Source organism: Chlamydotis macqueenii, chromosome 13 (assembly GCF_036417535.1).
Source record: "Chlamydotis macqueenii isolate bChlMac1 chromosome 13, bChlMac1.mat, whole genome shotgun sequence".
Lineage (NCBI taxonomy): Eukaryota > Metazoa > Chordata > Aves > Otidiformes > Otididae > Chlamydotis > Chlamydotis macqueenii.
The window spans coordinates 18773327-18790625 of record NC_141568.1 but is presented as its reverse complement, the minus strand read 5'-3'; the positions used below and the strand labels follow the sequence as shown (position 1 = coordinate 18790625).

General features: G+C 38.3%; 1 protein-coding gene across 4 annotated transcripts in view; it reads left to right on the top strand.

The window, feature by feature from the left end:
* Positions 1-17299, top strand: part of FTO (FTO alpha-ketoglutarate dependent dioxygenase) — a 236324-nt gene that overhangs the window by 44158 nt on the left and 174867 nt on the right. For all 4 annotated transcript variants that reach the window (XM_086758073.1, XM_086758072.1, XM_086758074.1 and 1 more), the window contains exons 3-4: positions 4017-4677; positions 13237-13380. In XM_086758073.1, coding sequence (XP_086614199.1) covers positions 4017-4677; positions 13237-13380 — 805 coding nt within the window. The remainder of the gene's footprint in view (positions 1-4016; positions 4678-13236; positions 13381-17299) is intronic.

The following is a 17299-nucleotide window of genomic DNA, read 5'->3' as shown; positions in this document are numbered from 1 at the left end:
CTTAACAGAGTGAATTTTTTTTTTATTATTATTTTTTTTTTTTAACAAAGAAACCCCAAACATGTGATTTTCAGTCTTAAACTAAGGTTCAAGAAGAAACTTTTCTCCCTTTTGAGACTCGGGTAGTTTATTGTTTTCTCCTTCCTAGTCCTGTTATATCCCCTTCTGTTTGTTCTGTTCTTTTATATGTGTTGCTTTCTTTTGTATGTATTTCTGCCAAGAGCTGCTACGCCCAGCATCTTTTTCTTTTTTTTTGTCTTTGTAAATCCACAGCTTTACATGAAAAGAGAAGATGGAGCCAAGGTTGCCTAAGTGGCATCTCAGTATCAGTAACCCATAAATATAGAAGACAGTGGGAACAAGATAAATAGTAAAATCAGACCTCTTCAAGCCTTAATAGAGTTTAGATACGTTATTTTTGCATCATATAGAATTATACATTTTGTGTACTTTTTGTGTGCATGCTAGGTATTTTTAAGGCTATATGATAACCATAAGCGTCACAAGCACCTTTTAAATTCTTGTGGAGGTTGTGAAATATTACTTTTATCACAGATGTAGATGTTACAAGTTCCGTGATGCTTAAATGTACTACAGATGGAGAGGAAAAGAAGAGTGAGAGCTTGAAGACACAAATTGGCAAAATAAAATATCACATACCATTTCGTTTTATGGTCTTTCCTGGAGAGACCTGCCTTACTCGTTTAAGGATCCACCCCTTAGAAAGCAGTATTCTTTGAGCGTGTTGGAAAGGTTAGGTAGGATGTGAGTGAAAAACTACAGTGTCCTGTCAGGTACGGAAATGTACAGTCCGAACAAAACCAAGAAATTCCATCAAAAGCAAAACTTCACTGACATCCTCTTTCAATGCGTCTTCCCTGAGGATGGGTTTTAGAAGTGGGCCCCACACCACAGGCTGAAACAATGCAATGTTTAAAGCCAATTATGAAGAAGAAAAATTCTGTTAACAAGACACTTCACAAATATCTGAAGTGCAATCATTTAGTGATTTAAGTGGCATTTTGCTTATCAAGGATCCTTATTGCTGATTTCTAACTTTATTCTGTCATTTGGGTCATCCTGTCGGGTGGTTCTCAGCGCTGAGTACCACAATTAGAAGTGAAGGCTTGTGTATATTTAAAATCATGTGTGTAACATTCATATGAAGAATTGAGCATTTTTGGGGGTTTTTTAATCCTGTGATTGCCAGTAACGTACCTACTTCTTTCAGAGTGAACAGTGAATTGACCTTTAATACTTGCTTTCAGAGTTACAACACAGAGTTCATGATTACTCCCCGTTCCTCATCCCCCAAAACAAGAAGGTGTCCGGTGTGAACAGTTCACCCTGTGTTCTGATCTCTTAATGCTTTCCTGATGTAGGACATAGCTCACTGGCTGGCTGGAGATTTGAAGACGACCAAACTGTTTTCATGTGATGTGGCAGAAATGTGTTTCCGCTTCCTGATTTCTTCTGAGATATCAGTGTGGGTTTGTTTGGGTTTTTTTAAGGTAGAATCCTAAGTATACTGTGTAAAACTTAATGATAAAATAGTTCTTTAGCATGTAATCTTAAAACACAGCCCAGAGGAAACATGCCTCTGACTTGGCTGGCCATAAAATGTGGAAGGCATTACCTCTGCGGTTCAGGAGGGGAATACGATGTTGTCACCTTTGTAAAATCTGTGTGCTTCCTTTCTAGTGCATGCTTTCAGGCATTTATTTGCTTTACATTGTATTGTTATTTCCCTCCTCCTGTTCATAATAGTTGTTCAGAACTTCATGTGTGTGATTCACGTCAGAAATTCAATATATTAAAGGATTTAGAAATATGTAGTAATAATAACTTAATAAATATGCCATAATAGCATATGTACTGTGGTAATTGGTTAGTCTGACCTGAGTATGTCCAATGTACAGAAGTATTTAAGGAAATAGTGGGATTCTGCTATAGAACTGTTAGTGCTCTTTCTTTTGTACATATCATTTGCATAATCATGGAATCATAGAACGGTTTGGGTGGGAAGGGGCCTTTAAAGGCCACCCAGTCCAACCCCGCTGCAAGGAGCAGGGACATATCCAACCGGATCAGGTTGCTCAGAGTCCCGTCCAACCTGGCCTGGAATGTTTCCAGGAATGAAGCAAATCGTGTAGTAATAATCTTTACATGTCTCAACATATAATGGTCTGTTATTATTAAGTATGATTGTGAAAGAATACTTATGATTCACCCACACATCTGACTGTAACCTATAGCTGAAAATCCTTAAAATTTGCAGTTACTGATTTCAGTAGTTACTCTTTATAAGGACTTTTTCACTCCTATTCAAAGGCTACAGGTATGAAGCACTGACTGGAACAAAGGAGGCAGTCCAGGACCTCTAAAGGAATCGTTTCAGGCTTTTGGCGAGCTCAGGCGAATTGCGTTTATCAAGTTTGTACTGAGGTTTTTTAATGAAAGCTGGGAGCCAGCGCTCTGTGCCGGGGGTTGCAGAGGGACTATCAAACAGATATGTGAGACTATTTTCAAGCTTTGATATTTAAAGTTAAGCATGTAAATACTATTGTTAGAAATTATTATCTGTAGATATTGTTATGGATTTTTTTTTTCTCTCTAGGAAGGTCATTGTTGGGAGCCATAAGAATGTGTAAAGAAAGGGAGTTAGTTTCACTGTAAAAATTCAGAAGAGTTGCAAGGTTTATAGATAACCTAAGATTTATTATGTGTAATCATTATTTTAAAAATAGACTTCCTTTTATGTTCCCCTTTTTAGTAGAAACAAACGATCCTGGAAAGCCACCTCTTCAGTGCTGTAGGATAACAACGTGTTACGATGCAAAAGCCTAACTGTTTTCATGCAGTAGGAAATGTGCATACTGACTTACTGCCTGGTTTCTCTTTTTTAAAGGCACCTTTTCTGCATTTTAAAATTAATTTCCTGAAAGGCCAGTTCAAATCTGACTTGGAAGTAGATAGTACTAGTAAGTGGTTTTGAGTTGTACCAGGAGCCCAGGGATGGATCGTAGGTCAGGGCGATGCTTTTGTGCTGGTGGCTTTTATTTGTTTTTTAAAAGCACTTTGAACATAAGCTGTTATATTAGTAAAAGTTTTGATAGATCAATTTTGTGCATCCCTGAGCTCTTGTCCCATTGCCTAATGCCTTCAGATTACAGTTTATCTTAATTTTATTTCTTGCATACAAAGCAAGACATTGCTGATTAGCAGCGTTGTACCTTGGTGGGAGTGGTTGCCTCCACGCACTCCTGGATTCTGAACTCCAGCTGATACCAGGGTTGGTGTGGTCAGAAGAGGATATGAGGAAAAAGGATGTTACAGGTGGGGAGATGGGGAGAAAAATACGTTTGGAAATTTTCTTTTATCTAAAAGGGGAACTCTTGTATAAAATGGGAGAGCTAAGGGGCATGCATTGAGGAGCGTGAATACAGAAAGGACTAGCATGCCAAAGACACTTTTGAAGACAGAGGGACAGTGGAGCAGAATGTTGGCCTTTTTGGAAAATTTACATTGGTTATTGTTGTTGTATAAAACTATTTCAGTTTATCATGTAGCCTTCTAGAATTCTGTACATCAGAATGAGACAAAACGGTCTTTGCAACCATCCCAAAAAGAAGGGTCACTTTGTTACTGCTTGATATTCTATTGTTTATATACTTAAAGGTAACATTATCTACAGATTCATCAGGGAGCTTATAGGTTCTATTGATTTCTACCAGAATCCTCAGTTTTATTTATTTCTTTAGAGATTTGCCCTGGTGGTACTCTCTGGTTACAGGCCACTGGTCCATATCCACAGTTTGTGCAATATATTGGAATATGAAAATAAAGTAACAAATACTGGCATCTATTTCTTCCCCGTGTTCTAGACTTATGCTTGATAACTTAGCCTTGTCTGTTCTTGAGTGTATGAAGTACTCTGGGTCTTGTAAAAAGAATAATTCTTTTGCTGGTTTTTTGTTTGGTTATTGTTGTGTTGTTCTTTTTTTTTCATGCATTAGTGGAAGACCAAATATTCCAAGCTGATTTTCAGAAAATCTGATACAGTACCTGAAGAGCTCCATCAGGTGGTACAAGAAGGCTTTCTGACCTTGCGAAAACACAATTGTTTCTTTCAAGATCTTGTAAGGATCAAAGGAAAAGATTTTGTTACCCCAGTGTCTCGCATATTAATTGGAAACCCAGGATGCACTTACAAGTACTTGAATACAAGATTATTTACAGTTCCTTGGCCTACTGAAGGTTACGATATAAAATATTGCAGTCCTGAAGTACAGAATGCTTGTAAAGCGTTAATCAGACTTAATGACTACTTGCACATAGAAGCAGTCAAGGCATTGCAAGGACAAAACTTGTTTGAGACCAATGAAATTAAAGATCCTGCCGTAATAGATAGGGAGCAAGATTTCTCTCCTTCTTCTACAGAGAAAGGGTCTGTTTCAAAAGATCAAAGCAGTTGTAGTGTACAAGAGGATGACTACTTAAGTCTAAAGAACAGAACATCTTATAACTTGACTTTATTAAATTATATGGATCCACTACAAATGCTGTACTTGAAACAAGAACCGTATTTTGGAATGGGGAACATGGCAGTGAGCTGGCACCATGACGAGAATCTGGTGGAAAGGTCAACGGTTGCTGTGTACAGTTACAGCTGCGAAGGTGAGTGATGGGAGGTACGAGTTGACTAGAGATATAAATATCTTAGATCCCTGAAGCTCTTTTGTGTTTCCTTGTGTGTACATCCGTAAGAACACCTGCATGCTAGTCTAGATTTGTCACGTGCTTCTGAATACATTGTGGTGCCTTTTATATTTAGGCCCTATCTTTATTTCTGCAATAATAGTGTGTATGAGGATTTATGGTAATATGCTTTAAAACTTTTTACTTCAACATAAAACTTGGTTGTGGAGGGGAAAATATTAGTTCCTCTAAGTTCAGGGGCCTATAAATTAACAAAAAAGAAAGCTGCTGTGATTTTTCATAACTCGATGACTTGATTTTGTTTCTTCAAGTTCAGCAGGTTAGGTAAAAATTATGCTGTTTTAAAACCACTGCAAATTCTATGCAAGATTTGATTGACTTGACTAGAAAGAAATATTTGATTATATTTAGACCGAAAATTATTTTGATATCTATATGTAATTAATATTTTTGCCACATATGAGATTTTTTTGTAAAAACACTTAGAGGTTTATATTATTTTCCTGAAGAATTTAAAAATAGATATGAAAACTTTAAAAAGCTAAGAACTTTCCACTGAATAGATTGATCATTCTGTTATTTACATTTACAAAAAAAAAAATTAAATTACTACTTCAAATTTTTGTATTTTGTGATGATTCCAAAAGTTGTTGATCAATTCGGAATTTGTATGTTGGCAGGGGGAGATCTCTTGACAGGAGGTGACGATATTACAACCTCAGTGTAGCTGGAAATAGTGTGAAATAGGCTTTTTGGTGTGGAAGAAAATAATTTATGAAGTCGCCTCTAAATCTGGACAAGATTGAATTCCACTTGGCAGCTCTTGAGCATGGCTCATGTTGGTTTCATGAACTTCAGAGGGAGGTTAAGGTGCCTACCACAGCTCCTGAGCATCACGGGAAATATCCTGTAATTTACTTTCATATGAAAATATTTCCTTCCCATCTGCCTGCGTTCAGGTTGTGGTTGTCATTGTATGTTCTTAAAGTGAAGCTGTATTTATAGCTGGCCTACTTGTTCATAAATTGGAGAAAATGGTGGAACCTGTTTATAGTTGATGAATATGGCATTGTAATTAAAGTGACAGTGCTGAAGTTCTCTACCCAACGCATCCAGGAGAAGTAATTAGTCTACTTGATTTTAGAGAAATAAATAGAATGTCTTTTTGCTCTTCTTTTTTCCTGTTTATAGCTTTCAAATGCTGGTGGTTATAAACTGATCAATGCTCATAAAGGGGAACAAGGAGGACCTGGGCAACTACAGGCCGGTCAGCCTCACCTCTGTGCCTGGCAAGGTCATGGAGCAGATTCTCCTGGAAACCATGCTAAGGCACATGGAGAGCAAGGAGGTGGTTGGTGACAGCCAACATGGCTTCACCAAGGGCAGATCGTGCCTGACCAGTTTGGTGGCCTTCTGTGACGGGGTGAAAGCATTGGTGGACAAGGGACGAGCAACTGACATCATCTACCTGGACTTGTGCAAAGCTTTTGACACTGTCCCGCACGACATCCTTCTCTCTAAACTAGAGAGACATGGGTTTGATGGATGGACCACTCAGTGGATAAGGAGTTGGCTGGATGGCCGCACTCAGAGAGTGGTGGTCAACGGCTCAATGTCCATGTGGAGACCGGTCATGAGTGGCGTCCCTCAAGGGTCCGTGTTGGGCCCGGCCCTGTTCAACATCTTTGTCGGCAACATGGACAGTGGGATAGAGTGCACCCTCAGCAAGTTCGCCAATGACACCAAGTTGTGTGGTGCCATCGACATGCTGGAAGGGAGGGATGCCATCCAGAGGGACCTTGACAGGCTGGAGAGGTGGGCCCGTGCCAACCTCATGGAGTTCAACCAGGCCAAGTGCAAGGTCCTGCACATGGGTCATGGCAATCCCAGGCACAAATCCAGGCTGGGCGGGGAATGGATTGAGAGCAGCCCTGAGGAGAAGGACTAGGGAGTGCTGGTGGACGAGAAGCTCAACAATGAGCCGGCAATGCGCCCTTGCAGCCCAGAAGGCCAACCGCATCCTGGGCTGCATCAAAAGAAGCGTGGCCAGCAGGTTGAGGGAGGTGATTCTGCCCCTCTACTCTGCCCTGGTGAGAACCCACCTGGAGTACCGTGTCCAGTTCTGGAGTCCCCAACATAAGAGGGACATGGACCAGTTGGAAAGGGTCCAGAGGAGGCCACACAGATGATCAGAGGGCTGGAGCACCTTTCCTATGAGGCCAGGCTGAGAGAATTGGGGCTGTTCAGCCTGGAGAAGAGGAGGCTCCAGGGAGACCTGATAGCGGTCTTCCAGTACCTCAAGGGGGCCTACAAGAAAGATGGGGAGAGGCTGTTCAGCAGGGCCTGTTGTGACAGGGCGAGGGGTAATGGTTTTAAAATAGAGGGGGGTAGATTTAGATTGGATATTAGGAAAAAATTTTTTACAATGCGAGTTGTAGAACACTGGCCCAGGTTGCCCAGAGAGGTGGTGGAAGCCCCATCCCTGGAAACGTTCAAGGCCAGGCTGGATGAGGCTCTGAGCAACCTGATCTACTCCTGGCAGGGGGGTTGGACTAGATGACCTTGGAAGGTCCCTTCCAACTCTAACCATTCTATGATTCTAATATTATTCTTTCCCGTTCCATATCACTTCAGTATACTGGTGGTTTCTGCAGTTCACAAAGACGATCAGTATTTACAATATCTCCTACCAAGCTCTCCACAGCTGTGAAGCATGAAGAAGCTCCACATCTTTTTGAAGATTGTTGTTAAATCTTTGTAGACTTGTATCTTGACTCCTCTTCCTGTTTTCCATAAATATATTTGCTTTTAACACCAGTATCTTTTGTGAGTACTTGCTCCATTAATTAATTTATTATTGAGTTAGTGTTGAGTTCTCACTGTAGTGTATAAAGTCTGTCACAGAATCATTATAGAATAGATAAGAAGAAGAGTAGAGGCAGTCAGAAATTTTTTGATGGAACAATTTTTCCCTAGAAGACATCGATTAGATGGATTAGTAATTTCCTGGGAGAAAACACTGACTCTGTCAGAAATTCAAGCGTAAATTGAGCACAATGATTTTTGTTAGAATTAGCTTGATTCTCTTTTCTTGCATATTTTTTTTTTTGGTCAGCTCTCTATCCCTCAGATTCTCCCTGGTCTCTGTGGTGCTCCAAAGACTGAGGATCTGTGGCAGCCCCTCAGCACGGGGAAGCTGGGCCTTCCACAGCTTGCACCACTCTCTCCTGCCACAAATGCAGAATGCGCAGGTTCTCAGATTTTGAACAAGGGGAATCTTAGGAGTTATGGCAGCTGCTTGTCAGCCTGTTGGGAGATGCACAACTAGGGTTATATGGTTTTCTTCTTAATTTAATTTGCATTTTGGTATCGTTACTTGTTTGGTACTTACGCGATTAAATAGTATTAAACCAGATACTTCTGTAATTGAAACAACTTTATTTTCTTGTCCGCTTGTTCAGTGTTTGATGCCATAATGAAAATTTAATGTTTGAAACTTTGATCAGTATTAATTGGAGTAGAAGCAGTTTTTAATATGCCAGAGAAGGAATTTGAGAGCCACCATAAAGACACTGGAACAAGCTGATATTCTAATTAGTATCACTTATTTTCTTGTTTCCAGCGTCAAACTGTTTCAAAGCAGCTTCAAATGAGGTCCATTTCTAACAACAAAATAAGATGGACGTGCTTAATGCTCATCTGAATACTATTTTCTTCTATTTACATTAAAATAAAATGCATTACATTGTACTAGGTTAAAAGTAGGTTATCACATGATAAGAATAGGCCCTCACAAAAATTTGGGAAATTTCTTTAATGTGTATACTGCATGAAAGTGTGAGTGGTAGTCATGGTGCACATGCAGAACTGGAAACATTACGGAATGTGTGCTCAATCATACTGCCACTAACGCTATTGGGAATTAATGTACTTTTCAGAATTTACCATGGAACTGGAATTTTGAATTTTGACCAATTTAGGATTTTTAATAACACATTAGCTTACAAATATCCCATCACACGAGAGTATTAAGGTAAAAATTTGTTCAGGATTTTGATATAGTAAGCTAATAACCCGTTTTTATTTCCTGCTCTATTTATAAAAGTGAATTGCAATCCAAATACTGGTGGAATAAGGGCGTTTTCAAAAATTGGATTTTATCCATGAAAATTTCCTAATGAGCAGTTTTCCCTCAGGCCTTTGTAAGTTTTGTAGGAAGTTTTATTGACTAGCAGAGCACTAGTTGGTTCTAAAGATTTCTTTGAACTAGAAACTTGTTTCAGTTACCAACTTAAAGGAGCTGGAAAATCATGTCATCACTGGAAGTGTCCATCTTTCTCTTACCTGCATTTCCCACAAACTCTCTTTGGGGTTAGATAAGTGGATTCTCTAGATTCTTGTTTGTCTTCTCCCCGTAAAACCTACTTGCTGTGTAAATCTCTTGAAGTACCAGACAACTGGCTCTGTTCACTGCCAAGGTCCTGTTGGAAGGGTTAATGAACTTACAGTGAATTGTAGTAAAGACTGATCTTGAAGGAGCTTTTCTACTTGTTTCTTTTGAAAATATTCTTTATATTTTTTCACGCTGTGATGTTAAAAGCAATATCCTAGTATTAAAGCTAATGACTGCTATTTAATTTCTACAGTAATTGCAGATAAAAATAATTAAGATTCACTACAGATCTAGGTTTCCTCACTGGGTTAAAAAAAAAAAAAATCCTGAAACTAGAAAACCTGTTCAGAATTGAAGTCAGTCTAAATTTGTAGTTGACCAATAATCCTATTTATGTACTGTTTAATGGATTAAAGTCATGGAGTAGATATTTGTACAGGATGAGAACAATTATATTAAATGATTTCTGATGTCGGTAATGTAGTAAAAATATTACTTGTTGAAAGCATAGACATGGTATGTAGAAAAATATATATTACTTCTTAGGAAATAAATATGTGAGTGGTCACGTCTGTAACTTGTAGGTTCTGACCAAATGGAATTATTTTCTGAGAGAATCAGAAATTTTTAATGATCCCATTACTCTTATAATAATAGATTTGAATCCCTGTTTTATAAACAGAAATCATAATTTGAACCAAAACTATTGTGGGTTTTTGTTTGGTCTGAGTTTCTGTTTGTTTGTTTTAACCATGCTCCTACTGCTTTGATCAAATGAAGTCTCTCCTTCGGGAATGAAGGGATAACAGAATATTCTTCATTCTTATTTTAGTGCTTTTGTTCTCAATACATTTGGGCATGGTATTCCAAGTGTGAGTTGATAAGAACAATGTTGGCAAATCTTCTGATTTTTGCGTTTGTGAATGTCACTTGCAAGCACAAGTTGACATGTTAGTGCAGTTCAATTAACCTGTTATGCTGTGGCTTTCCAGTAATAAGGCAGAAGAAATAACTCTGGGTAGATACTCGTTCTTTCCCACCAGCTGCTGAAAAGCAAAGCATGCTCTACTTTTTTGACTTTTTGCTTTTAATATATATAATTTGCCATGGAAGACATTAACAATGTATATATTTCATTAATTGCTGAAGACATGCCCAAATTATTTTAAACTCTGGAAAAATCAGTCTGTGAAAGATAAAAAATCCTTTTTTTCTGTGTTTATGTAACAGTGGTCACTTGGATTTGATGACAAAGTAGATGTTTACAGTCCTGTTTGTTTTTAGCAGTTTGTTGGCAGTGATTCTCTTGTCTAAGAAAACATGTTTGATTTAAGATTACGTTTAGGATATAGTTTGGCGTTACAGTTTGACTGGAACAGAGAAATTTAGGTTTCAGACTGTCAAAAAACTCTCAAACTTTTCTTGAAGATTTTGGTGCCAAATAGCAAAGAAACCTTTCAAGGCTACTTCTACTTCTATATTGCTGTGGAGCAATGAGCAAGCTGGATCCAGGAAAAGAGGTTTCGTGTTGTTGTGAGCCTAACCATGACCGAAACCTGACAAGATCAGGTCTCAGATCTGGAACATCGCTGAAATTTGAGCTGTCTGGTTAGAAGTGTAATGTGGTGGCCAATTTTCTGCAGCTACCTTCTCGCTTTCATAGTCCTACCTTAATGAGAGCTTTGGTGAGGTGTTGTTATGTCGCGGTAAGCTTGTTACCTGTTTGCACCATTTCCTTTGGGGTGCAAGCGTAAAGGTTTCTTGCAGGCCAAATTCTATAAATCTTTAATGAACAGAACTCAAACTTGCAGAGAGTTTTATTGTATTTCCATTAAATACTGCTACATTTGACCATTTCTGTATACTCTACTCCAAAATAAATACGTGTTCTTTAGGTGCCGTGTATGCGTAAGATCCATGTACGCTCAGATACCTATGGTTTACGCCCATCCAAATGTTTCCACGTAAATGGGAACTGTAACTTCATCAATGAAAATGCAGTGTTCAGTCGTGCTTGAGGTCTGACGTACAGAATTTAATAACAACTTCTTCTTATGTAAAAGTTAGTCACTGCTACCTAGACATATACCACAAATGTTAAGATGTCTTTTTTTTTTTTTTCTCCCCGCTCTCTCTTTCAAAATAGCTTGCATTTAAAAGCAAGCAGCAGCTTGCTCCCATTTGTTACCAAAATAACGTGGAAGGGGCAATCAGTTTCAATTGCTGCTGATAATTATAAGGTGCAGTAATTGAGAATCTAGAGAAAAGGAGACTGTGAGCTACATTTGAACTCTGTACTTAAGCAATAAAAAATTTATCAAACTGCAAAAAATAAGTCATTTTAACGAGCACATTCCAAAGGTGCTGGATTTATGAGGAGACCCCAGGAAACTTTGATTGAAATTGCTGTCTCTGATTGTAGTTCTATATTTTATTGGTGCCATATTGTGAACAGTGCTGCTGCCAAAGTGGATGGGAAAGCAGCATAACAGAGGGAGTTAACCCAGAAAGGTTACCTCTTTGTATAATATCCATGATGTATGGCATGAAAAATGCCTTGAAAGCCATCCTATTTGCAGTTTTCAGAAAACATTTTTCTTAAATTAAGTTACGATTTATCTCAACAGGGCAGAAAATACGAAAGCCCCTTGAAGACTTCAGTATTGATTTTTCTGAGTATTTGCTAGCTCTTGTTTTCTCATTTGTGTGCTCCCTGATAGAAAGGCCTTGAGCTGCTCCTGAGCCAGAGCTTCACCTGGAGGGAACGGCAGCGGTGAAGGGAGGGGATGCGGGGACTGAATTTACAGTAGGGGTTGTAACTAAGAACTTCAGATTGGCTTTTTAAAAGGTGTTGGCTCTCTGCTTCCTGAACTTAGGCATAGAAAATCAAGACCATTTATTAATTATTAAAGGCTACTTCCCAACTAAACAAACATTACAGTAACCATGTGAGATGAATGACTTGAGTATTTTGAAAGTGTGAGTTCAAGGTCACTTTTTATATGCGCATATTGTAATAAGCGTTATAGAACTTTATTTTAGTATTTTTATTCTAGAATTAAATGAAGACAAAAGTTTTAAAAGGTATTACATGAAAGCACGTTTGAAATGGACGCAGTTACCAACTTACAAGCAATAATGAGGCGTACTGTACAGCTGGTGATCTCTAACCGTTCGCTGCTGTTCTGTGCCAACTGCTTGTTAAAACTTCATCCTCCCTCTGTCCAAACGCTCTGGTACTTCAGCCATAAAACGGTTACACCATAGCTCCCAAATACCTTGTTATAAATGCTGACTGTATCTTTCAATTTATACTGCAGCGAAGTAAGCTTATGAAAATAGTGCTGAGGGATTAAGCTCTAAATACTATTTCTGTGCAGTGGATTATTTTTTCCCCCAGACTCAACACATTCATGTTGCTTAATGATAAGAAAAATGTTGGGACAAATGCACTGAAGCTTCATTGGCTCTTGCACGTCTTATCTAGCACGTTTGATGAAGAACTTTGAGAAAAGAACAACATATGTGATTCCCAGATTTGCTCAGTTTTATTGGTCCAGATTGTATTTTGTGCCCGTTATGTTGCCTTACTTTGCCTCAGTTTATGATTTGGTGAAATTGTAAGTATATAAACAAATGAAACTGTTCATAAAATGCATTGGCAGTTTATGACTTGGAATCCTTTCAGAAGTTATCTGTTTTTACATCAGTGTTGCTGCACTTTTTTCTTTTTTCTTGTATGCTTATAGTCTTGGTAATGTAAAAAAAAAAAAAAAAAAGAGTGAAGATTAACTACAACTCCCATTACATATACTTGAGAACTTCAGAAAAACTTGAGTCCGTTACAAACTTTGCCTTGATTTGCCTTTTCCTTTGTAGTTCACATGAAGTTTTCAAAGTTATTGATCTCATATGGCACCATTTATTTTTTTGAACCTATTACATCCTTCTGAATTTGGAGATGACGATTGTACCACCAAACGGAGATTATAGAAAGTTTAAGCCTATTTAGATTGTACCAATGTGGAATATCATTAAGTCTATATTCTTAGACTAAATTTTGTATTTTATGGTTCTCACCTTGTCTATTTTCTTTGTGGTGTTTTTCCCTCTCTCTCTTTAAGGTTCGGCCGTGGAAGAAGGTAATGAAGAGACACTGAAGGGAAGAGACCCCGCTGTTTGGCATGTAGGCCTGAAAGTAGCGTGGGACATAGAGACACCTGGATTAGCAATACCGCTTCACCAAGGAGACTTCTACTTAATGCTTGGTAATTTTCAAGGGCTAAGAAGGTGAACTTTCTGTTGAAAACAGAGAAAATAACATTTATTTTAATATAAATTATCATACCTTCTTTTCAGTTAGGACTGCTTGTTTAGAAAGATATGAGATCTGGCTAGAGTGTATAATAAATTTCTCCTACTCTGCCCACTATCCAGTATATTTTGGGGAACTTTTTCCCTAATGTTTCTTTCATGTCACAGCTAAAAAAGCAAAATACTCTTATTGAGCCTTTTCTGTCTCTTGTGCAGCCAGAATTGCTAGTCCCATTCCGGCTTCAGGCCATAAGCAGAATTTTCCCAGATCTTGTGAGAAGTTAAGCTGGACCTGTCCCATCCTTGTATTGATAGGTGCTTATTCCTTTTTCTATTCTTAATGCTGTTTTACTGAGTAACTGTGAGCATCTGCATCTGTTACGTTCCACAAAAAAAAAATCCGTTCTTGAGTTTGGTATATAGACTGGCCAGGTATTATGGAAGATGTAACTGTGGTAGTGTTAAAGTTTTCTGGTACCATGCTTCTTGAAGTGTCAACCATTACGCCAATCTGTGGATGTTTTATTGGTCACTAATATTAGATGTGACGCTTCTCTCCTCCTGCTACAGTTCTCCATGTGTATATTCAAACATACTATTTTCTGTGAGTGGGATTGTACTAAGATCATAAGGAACAGAGCTGTCATACTCCCAAGAGTATGGGAGTCTCAATGTCTCAAGTGTAGAGGATTACAAAAAGACAATTAAATTGAATTAATTTACTTGAGCAGCTGAGCTCAGACACTAAGTGTTTCCATTGAAACAAGCAAGGCAAGAACTGTGGCAAAGACTTGTTCACAGAAAATCTGTTGCTTTCTCTTTTGGCTTATAATTTATAATTTTTGTTTAAACAAATTTAGTTGTAAATCGCACAACTCAAAACACAAACAATGCCTCTGACATTGTGTTTGCCTGTTCAGTGACTTGGCTTAACAGACATCTTTGAAGAGTGAGAGCACTCGCAGTGTTCCCTCTTTCTGTGTTTGTGGTTGGGAAGGTGGACACCATGGAATGTCCCTGGAATGACCTATCGCACTGCCGGCTTATTGGGTTGAACAGTCTTTTCACTTTTACCTTTCACTTTTATTGTCCAACTAATATTGTAACAGTTTGCTTACTACAAGCAATACGTTTGTGGGCAATCCTAAAAAACCTATACCACTCTTTGTTCTCAGTTACCTCATCAGATCCTGTGCACTGTCATGGCTGAAGTATCTTGTATAAAAGAACTGGGCTGTCTGCTCGTAAGTGTATTCAGACATGTACAGATCAGGTGTTAAGATGTGAAATCCTTTGGCACAGTGGTGTAGATGTGTCTCCCTTCTCTGTATTTGTGAGGATATACAGTAGCAGCCTGAAGGGAAATGGAGACATTTCTTATATGAATGTGAAGTCTAAGTGGCAGGTAAACATTCCTAGAAAGGGAATTATTAATCTATTTTCTGTGCAGCAGCAGTTTGGGCATCAAGTAAACTTCTTACCTAATCCTTCCTGACTGGAAAGTTTGTGCATACACAGCTTTGCTGTGCAACAGATTCAGAAGACAAGTAATAAAAGAAGAGGTCTAGTTTCAGTATTTTTATTGCAAAATACTGTAGATTGTAGGTGACTGAGTTACAGATCATAAGGACTTTTTTTATTTCCTGATGGAATTTATAAACAATAACTAAAGTATTATCAGGGATGCTATATGAAGGGCAGGTCAGAATCTTAGGTTATTTAAGACATAACATCATAATAATGTTTAGATAGAAACAAGGGATATATTAAACATTCTTTTGAAGATGTCCTGGTTCTGGCTAGGATGGAGTTAACACTCACCTGAGCTGGGAGGGGAACTGGAGCTGGTGGCACCTGTGGCTGGGGCACCCAGCTGGGACAGGTTACCAATTAGCCAACAGGTGGGGTAAGTTTACCCAAATTGGCCCAAGCTGTTCCACACCATGCTCAGTATATCAGTGGGAAGGGTGCTGAGCACGGGTTCCTGCTACTCGAGAGGAAACTGGGCACTGGGATTTGCTGTGAGCTATTGTACTATATATTTGTTTTCAATCTCTGTTTTGTTTTCTTCTGTTATTTCTTTAAAGTTTATTTTTTGTATAATCTCAGCACATGAGTTTTGCTGCCTTTTGTTTACCAATTCTCTCTGTCCCACTGGAGGGTGCGGAGCAGTGAGTGAGAGACTGGGCAGCTTGGTCCTGAGCGGAGCTAAACTATGACAGAAGGCTATGTGTAAGTCACTTTCATATTAATGCTTAGTGAAAAGCTACAGGTTTGAGCTCTGTAGGCCAGGTGTTTGATAATCTCTTCTGCATTTCCATAGCCTTTTAATTTTTTTTCCGGAGATATTTTTTTTTAAAAAATATTATTTTATACAGTCTGAGAGCGTATTCTCAAACCGACCCTTTTATTAGCTTTCTACGTGCAGCAGAACTGCCTTTATCATTTTTGCTTGAAGTGGAAGACAATATAAGTGGACATATACAGTTTTAGTGTCTTTTACTGTTCGGATTGTTTTAAACTGACTTTTAAGAAGAGGCATTTGAGGATGCCATCTGAAAGTTAAAATATGAAAACTTTGTATATAAAGTAACTTGACAATAAAGAAGCCAGGTTTAGATACATTTTTCTTGTGCCTTTATCCATCATATGTTCCAGAACCTCATTTCAGTAAGCAAAGTCTTCTTGCTCCCATTATTTTTAAAGCAGGGGCAGCAATATGCAAGGCATCTAGAAAATATAATGTTAAGAGTACTGCAGGCAGTAGCAGCTGTCGACGTAGGGCAACTGATTGATAGGGTTGTGTACTATTTCTGACAGCCATTGACTCATCCAACTCTAGCAGAAAACTTAGCAACTCTGGAGGTCTGTGCTTCCAGTTGTTGGAATGGTGTAGTGCTGACTGCTTTATATGGATGCTGTGGAATACTGAAACATCAAATTCAGTGTGTTGCTTATAATTAAAAAGTCAGGTCCTACCAATTCCTGTACCTGTAATACCCCAACTATTTCCTGACATTGTACACACACATCTTAGATACGAAATTGTGGTAACTTAATATTGCTAGTGCTAGTGTGCAAGTACAGTAACTTGTAAATCCTGGTCAATGGGCATATCAAAGTAACAAAAAGATCAGGATTTCCAGCTTCACTGGTTCTATAAAATGTTTTTTGTTATTCTGAGCAGTCCTCTTCAGATGAGATCATAAGCCATAATTTAAATGTTTATTAATACTAAACATGAGGTGATCAAATTAATCCTTCAAGTAAGCTATTAGAATAATATAAATGTATTTTGTTTAAACAAAACCAAACAAAATCCAAAATTACTTTCAGCAAGACAGATTTTTTTTTTTTTTAAGGCTTGCTTTTCCTAATGTGAAGAAAAAAGATGTACAGAATGACTGCAAGTGTGCTGCCTGAAAACTCAAATCTGAACTTTATATCACTCATGAAACGGAAACACTTTAGCTCAATTTAGAATAAAATATTGGTCTGCAGAGGAAGTGCATACTGAATCCTGCTGTCTCAAGTACACAGGCGAGGGGTGTCTAATATGAAACGTGTTGGGTGCATGCAATAAATCCAAAGCGCGTGGAGGTGAGCAAAGGGCCCCATCTGCTCTGACCAAGCGCACGCTTAACTGGGGCTGTCATGGTCTCTGCTATTAAATTGGAATCTTTCCCCTAATCTTTGAGTTAGACACAACCAGATTTGCAAGCAGATTTACAATTTTCACTAATTTTTCTACCGTGACTTCAAAACATACTTAACAAAAACACATTCTGGACTTTTTCAAAGGGAGATTTACTTTGCTGCAGCTGTTTCCCATAGATCAAGCTCTTGCTTGAAGGTTAGGGTTTTAAAACAGCA